Source organism: Anarrhichthys ocellatus, unplaced genomic scaffold (assembly GCF_004355925.1).
Source record: "Anarrhichthys ocellatus isolate YVR2014 unplaced genomic scaffold, GSC_Weel_1.0 scaffold40, whole genome shotgun sequence".
Lineage (NCBI taxonomy): Eukaryota > Metazoa > Chordata > Actinopteri > Perciformes > Anarhichadidae > Anarrhichthys > Anarrhichthys ocellatus.
Genome location: NW_022280070.1, coordinates 438,222 through 445,074, shown reverse-complemented (window position 1 = coordinate 445,074; position 6,853 = coordinate 438,222). Strand labels below are relative to the sequence as shown.

General features: G+C 43.3%; 1 protein-coding gene across 2 annotated transcripts in view; it reads left to right on the top strand.

The window, feature by feature from the left end:
• The first annotated feature begins 5,681 nt into the window (after positions 1-5,681).
• Positions 5,682-6,853, top strand: part of plekhh3 (pleckstrin homology, MyTH4 and FERM domain containing H3) — a 31,664-nt gene continuing 30,492 nt past the window's right edge. For both annotated transcript variants that reach the window (XM_031867707.1, XM_031867706.1), the window contains exon 1: positions 5,682-6,303. In XM_031867707.1, the coding sequence (XP_031723567.1) occupies positions 6,169-6,303 (135 nt within the window). In that variant the 5' untranslated portion in view covers positions 5,682-6,168. The remainder of the gene's footprint in view (positions 6,304-6,853) is intronic.

Below are 6,853 nucleotides of genomic sequence, written 5' to 3'. Positions count from 1 at the left end.
ACCGAGCACAGGCGCACAGGGCTAGACTCCCTCACAAATAGCAGACCGTTTCCAATGATTCCACAAATCCTTTTGACATGTCCATCTTTCAGTAGTTCTCCGTGGTGAAAATCCAACACACATTCTTCGCCATGAATTGGATACATGCGCCCAGTTTTACATTCTTAGCTCCGGATGTATGCATGTGCTTCCGTGCAAAAGAACCCTTGTGCACATTTATAAATGCAAGTGCACACAGACACCTCTAATCCCTCACAGGTTCAGATTTTGGCAATGTTTCATCGATATGTATTCGGCATACTTTCACACAGTCAGCATCCTAAAAATAGCTGAAGGACTTTGGCTCTCTGCCCAGCCTCCCTAACTGTCAATAAGTTATCTCCCTCGCACTCACGTTCAACGTTAAAACCTACAGTACCACAACCATTAACCATCTCAAACACCACAAGTTAATTGTAAACTGCCTAAAGTATGTGATGATACTCCAAGTTTCCTTAAAATCAAGGAAAATTAACAGGAATAAGAACGGGCCAACTTGATTGTTCACTTCCTTTAAAGAAATCCTTCACTAGAAATAAGAGGACTTATTGTGCACTGGTGTTTGGGGGAAGCCTATCTGTCTTTGTTGTATTTCCTCTTTGATGTGAAAATACCAGACAACATGAGGGCATATTTCTGCCGTTTGTTTGAGTTGTAAGTTGTTGTGTCTCCTCTGCGAGCTTTAGTCTCAGCTCTCCTGGTTTATTATCTGCTCTGGTTGACTATCCATTGCCATCAATCCCCCATGTTTCTCTCTGCCTCTCTGATTCCAGTACAACTCCTCCTTACTTGGCTTTTGATGACGGTTACAGATAACGAGGCTCCTCTTATTTTCATTTTCCCCCATGCTGAGGAATGTCTGCTTTTCAAATGAATTGTGGTGCAGAGCTATGAATAATCTGAATTATGTAACAACATGAATTTAATGGATGGTATTGCCAGGCTTAAATCTTTTTAAAGAGTGATGATATGACGTGTTTCTTTGACATTTTCAAGTTGCTGCCCACCAACAGCTGCTCTAAACAAACATCACTTGCAAAGACTATGTCACTGCTTGTGTTTTTTTCCAGTGTGGTAGAAAAATAGCTTGGTGCTGTAACATGCGGCCAATAATGGATCCATAGTCTAATGGTAGCCAAGACAAATGCCTATAGAATATCACCTAGTCTCTTAAAACCTGAGATGCCTCTTTCCAACACAATTATTCATCCATTACACAAGTTCTGCAGGCAGTTTATGCGTTGACAGACTGAGTCAGTGTGCAAGAGTCTGGAGCATTAAGGGTTACTGTAATGAACCCGAGTGAGGAGGGGAAGGGGAATGCGAGGGGTTAAATGGGGCGAGAGGGTCAGAAGTTGAAGCTGGGAATGTTTTCTCCAGCCTGGCCTTTCCTTGACACCAGCCTGTGTGCCACACAGTCTCCAGGAACAGATGTGCCCACAGGGTTAGAAACAACTCCCTGTGTTGTCCCTGATACTGCTAAACACTGCTCCTGAGGAACAGTAAGACAGGAAGACCAAAGTTCCTTGACAAGGTAGCGATGGGAACTCAGCTGTGTGCCGAACAATCTTTTTTATTAATCTTGTAACAAGAGTCTGACTCGTGTGTGTGCAGGTGAAAGCAGATCTTTCCAATTTATTTATAATTAATTTAATTAGATGAAGCCTGTCCGTCACAAACGATCCACATCCACAGCTGGATGTTTCACAGTGGGAACTTCAGGTCAAGTGGTGCAGTAGTTAAAGGGCTCCACAGCAGCCCTATCCCATTACGCGGGCCAACAGCTGTCAAACAGCAGTCCTCTGTTCACTAACCCAAAGCCTAAATCTCTGCTGGACCTAAACACACTGGGCTGGTGGTAAAGGGGGGGGGGGGGGGGTGGCACTGCAGGAATCAGAATCAGAACCGTTTATTTGCCACGGTATGTTGCACATAGAAGGAATTTGACATGGTGGGTGGTGCATAACATTAAACAATCAATACAGTGCAAAAAATAGAAACATATTGAAATTTACAATATAATATAGTGCACAAACAAACAGATAACAGTTCTTCAAACGCAAGTATAATGTAAGTGTAATGTAAAAGTGTCAAGTGTATTTAAATATAGAATGTGGCGGGGAGTGTACCGGTAGGAAATTGTCCCGGGGATGACGGAGTCAGTGGGGCTTTGTTGATAAACCCAACTGCAGATGGGAAAAAAACTGTTCATGTGGCGTGAGGTCTTGGTCCTGATGGACCGCAGCCTCCTGCCAGATGGAAGGGGCTCGAACTGTTTATGTCCAGTGTGAGAGGGGTCGGCCACAATCCTTCTTGTAGGATGAGGGTTAAGTCCAACGCTGGACACAGCGGGGAGGAAATCCTGTCTGGGTCTTGGGTGAGGGGTTGCCGGAGGTTAGTCCCCATCCTAAATCCTTAGTTTGGGGTTGTCAGATAAACTCTGACCTTGGACCGGTCTTCTGAAGAGTAACTTGTGTAGATCACCAAAGACAGAGCAGCTGTCTTTGAACAGACACAGAGCTTGTTATTGATTTCTATAGTATGTGCCAGCAGACCACATTGGAGGCCCAGTTTCAAATAGAACCTGAAACGCAAAAAATGCCACAGTACTATTCAAACATATCACAAGATGTGATCAATCATCACCCAGAGAACACAAGAAAGAAAAACGTAACACACAGCCACCCAAATGTGAACCATGCAGGGAGCTCCTCGGCGGACTACATTTCATATCCCTCTCTGTTGACAATCAATCTGGTTCACCAACATAAGAGTGTGGCTGCGATGTGGGCTGCAGTGAAACAGGATCCCGCAGGAAGAAACTCAAAAGGGGAAAGAGGGAGAGACAGAGAGAGAGAGAGAGAGAGAGAGAGAGAGAGAGAGAAAGGAGGGAACAGTGCACTGCTCTGCTCTGTCTCCGATCAAGTTGACATGTGCAACTTGTGTCTACTCTACGTCTCCGTTGAAAACCCCACACGCTATTTTCAACAAGCAGTGTTGTGAGGAGTGGCAGGCAGGATGTGGGTAGGACCAGCCAGAGATAAAAAAAAAAAAAAGAGAAAAGATAAAGGACAAAGTTGCATTAACACCGCAGTTAAGATATCAAAAGCAAAAGAGTAATGTCAACAAGAAATATAACCTTATTCCTACTGTTTCACTCGTTGTAGATATTTGCCCGGATTTCACAGCTCCACCACATCCAGCATCCACATCCCCATCATGTTATAGGCCTTCAAATAACTATTCTTGTATTTCAGATTCACACTTTCCTCTCATGTGGCTTGAGTCTATCCAGGTTTGTGTTCTGGGAGCCCAACCAAATCATTTGCCCTTCTCCTGATCTGGTGCCTCAACCTGACACACTGTATCAGGTTATCTTGCGTGTATCCAAATGTGTGTGTGTGTGTGTGTGTGTGTGTGTGTGTGTGTGTGTGTGTGTGTGTGTGTGTGTGTGTGTGTGTGTGTGTGTGTTAATAGGGAGAGTCATGTGTCATCTCCTGGAAAGAGGGGAGGAGAAGGACAGAGGTGGGGGAAGAGGAAGACAGTGAACACGACTGAAAGACTAGGGGAGAGTTTATAAGTTGACTAAACTAGGAGAATATCATTTGTTGTTTCTTTTCTCGATAAATGATAAAAAGGCAATCGCAGACGGTGATGGTTTTTACTGCTTTTTTAGGATTGTACTGCTGATATGCTATTTGTATTTGACTACAGCTCTTTCACAAACCATGTGGAGGGAGGGCTTTTCTCTTTTTTTTTTACTTTACTAGTGGGCTGAGGGAGTGAGTTCTAAAAATAAAACACATGTTCCTCCAGGTCTGTGGAAGCAGGGGCCCTCAACGTATTGTTTTTGGATATGGGGGAGGACAGGGAGGATCTGGCCTCGAGAGAGATACTGCAGAGTGGATACAGGCAGAGGGGGCAGGGCGGCTGTACTTTCAAGAAAAGAGTTGAGAAAATATTATCTCTTGCATATGAATATGCGCAAGGTCTTTTGTAATGTATACATCGCAAAAGAAAAGGAAACTAAAATAAAGTAGATTATATTCAGTGGTGCAGATAGCCTTCTGTCCTCTCATGTAACCATTAGACTGGTTGAAATGTGGGGCAGTGTGTTTGTTACTTGAAAGTGTCTGAGTGTTGCTCAGATGGGGTGAGGGGCAGTCAGGATTACTGCCCATAATGCTGAGTACACCCCAGCTGAAAAGGTGCAGCCATGAGGCTTCTTATTGATTTACAAAGCCCTCAGGGAACCAGTATGGATAAGGGTTAAAAGTATCTGAAGGGGCACTGTGCTTATGCATGCACACGGCTAAAACATATAGTGTTTGTGTGTGTGTGTGTGTGTGTGTGTTTTGTGGGGATAAGTGAATCAGAGGAGCGTATATCCATCAAGCTAAAGTGGGAGGACCAGCAGCTAAGAGCTATTTTCGGTGAGGAACGAGTTAAAGCCAGCTGACTGAGATGTGTGTGGGGGAGTTAGCACAGAACAGAAAAGGGGAAATGAAAGGATATTAAGGGAGAAATAAGCATGCGCGCCGAGGGGGCTGCATATACAAGGGTTTGGATATATCACGTGTCTGGATTTAGCACCAGTCCTCCTACCTCCTACTGCCGTATCTTTGTAGACTGTTCAGCAAAGTGAAAGAGGAATGAGTGGGGGAGGAGTGTGTGCATGCATGTGTGTGTGTATTTGAAAGAAAAAGTAAAGTACGAGAAAGAGTAAGATATGCAGAAAAAATAAAGAGGGAGCATGAAAGAGCTGTAACCAAAATACTGGAGTTAATTAGTGATATTGTGACACGGTCATATCTGATCTCCCCTTCAAATAAAGTTTGTTTTAAAGTCAGTCAGTCATGCCGTACGGTTCACTCACTACTGATGTAGATTGATTTAGAGTAAGTATAAGCAAAGTATAGTAGGCTGTAACACTTTACAAATCTACCATGTCAAATATCTGACAGTAAAAGGGAATATTTGATGTAGTGGTGGAAAGTAACTAAATACATTACTCAAGTACTGTAATACACAATTAACAAATACACATGTGATCAACAAGTAAAGTAACCAGCTACTGCGTTGAAGCACTGATCCAATAGCACAATAATGAAATAACACTGACGGGTAACATTCTGCATAAAAATACTACTTCATATTTACAAGCTTCTGAGTGAAACATCATTTTGAATGCAGGTTTTACTTGTAATCAAGTGTAGTATTGCTACTTTTACTTGAATAAATGATATAAATGCTTCTCCATAATGTTAATACTTAATTAATAATACTTCACTATGAAGTGCAATAAAGTGATTTTTTTTAGTCTTCATTTTTATTGTATAAATTAATTAAAATAACTCCCTGTGTGAATACTACAGCAGTGGTTAAAAAAATATCCTTACTAATGAGCAAACAGTCGTGTCTGTGAATATCAGGTGTTCCGGGTGATATGATTACTAACGTCTACTGTAATACAGGACATGTGACGCTTTGTCAGTGTGGAGGGGCGTGTGTCAGGGGCGTGTCATTCCGAGGAGTGTCTGTGCTTAGCCAATCACAGTTTAAACGTGAGGCCGGGGGGGGGCGTGGTCTCTCCTCCCACACTGTCCTGTCCCAGCTGCAGCACGCTTTTGTTCAAGCTCAGAAGTCAGACAAGTCAGTCCTTTGCAGAGGTACGCGTTTTATACGTTTCTCACCATATCCATTCATAAAACGCTTACATCAGCATCGGCGCGTTTGTCAGGCGCCTTCAACTTGATGCATTTTCAACCCATAGTGGCAGTTTTGGAAACTACATTTGTTTTCGGTGTACTTTGGCCGTGTGAAGTTGTTCAAACAGGGACAGCAAAGGTGTCCTGAGCGAGGGAGTCCTGGGGTGGATTTTCCTTGAACCGGTTCTCTGTTGGTTTTTGCTGGAGTAAGACTGCTGTCATGTACAGTTCCTAGACTATCTCTGACAGACAGGAGAGAGTCAGCTTATGCTACCCTTCATCCTCCTCGCTGGATATCTATGGAGAGGCTGTCCTGTATGCTCTCACGCGGCTCTTGGAGTTACTTGCGGCCGAGACAGCACGGTGAATGTTGAATTCACCGACCTGGATAGCAGAAGACGACACACTTAACCTCATTTGAATGCCTTTGCAAGGATTTTGCTGGTTTCTGTGCTGCAGGCAGGGCTTCAGTTTGCTCGGACGAGACTATGGGGAGAAAGAGGAGGAAGAGTCTTTTGAATTGCGCAACAAGGAGGACGTGACTCCCAATGGACGGGTAAAGAAAAAAAAATAAAAATCTCCACCTGCACTAGACTACAACTCCTGTGCATGAATACTTTAGCGACACAGTTCATAGCATAGTTGTATTGAATGATAAATACTGGCTGTAAAACTGCCCTGTACAACTTGCACTTTTTCTAAAGCGGGCTCAGCTTCAGGAGCATAATTTCAGTTTTGTGCAAACGGATATGGTTTCACTTCTTAATATGAATGATAACTTTTGGTTAAAGGTATTACAAGAAATGTAAACTTTTTTTTTCTGCCAATATTTTGAAGTTGCAAGCTACAGTGCTCACATGTTAGCTGTTAAGTGTGTTTGTGGGAGTTATAAACGTGTTAAATACTAGCCTTTATTACTGATGCACGATAGAGAAATGTGCTGCTGCTGCTGGCCAGCTTGACGTTTAGGTTTGCACAGTCTTGGAGGCTTGGGCAACATTGAGCAATCACACACTCACACGCACACACACTGATGCAAGCTGTAAAAAAAAAACCAGTGTGTTGAAGTGATCCTGTCTGTTTGGCCTCCGTCTGCTCAATCGCAA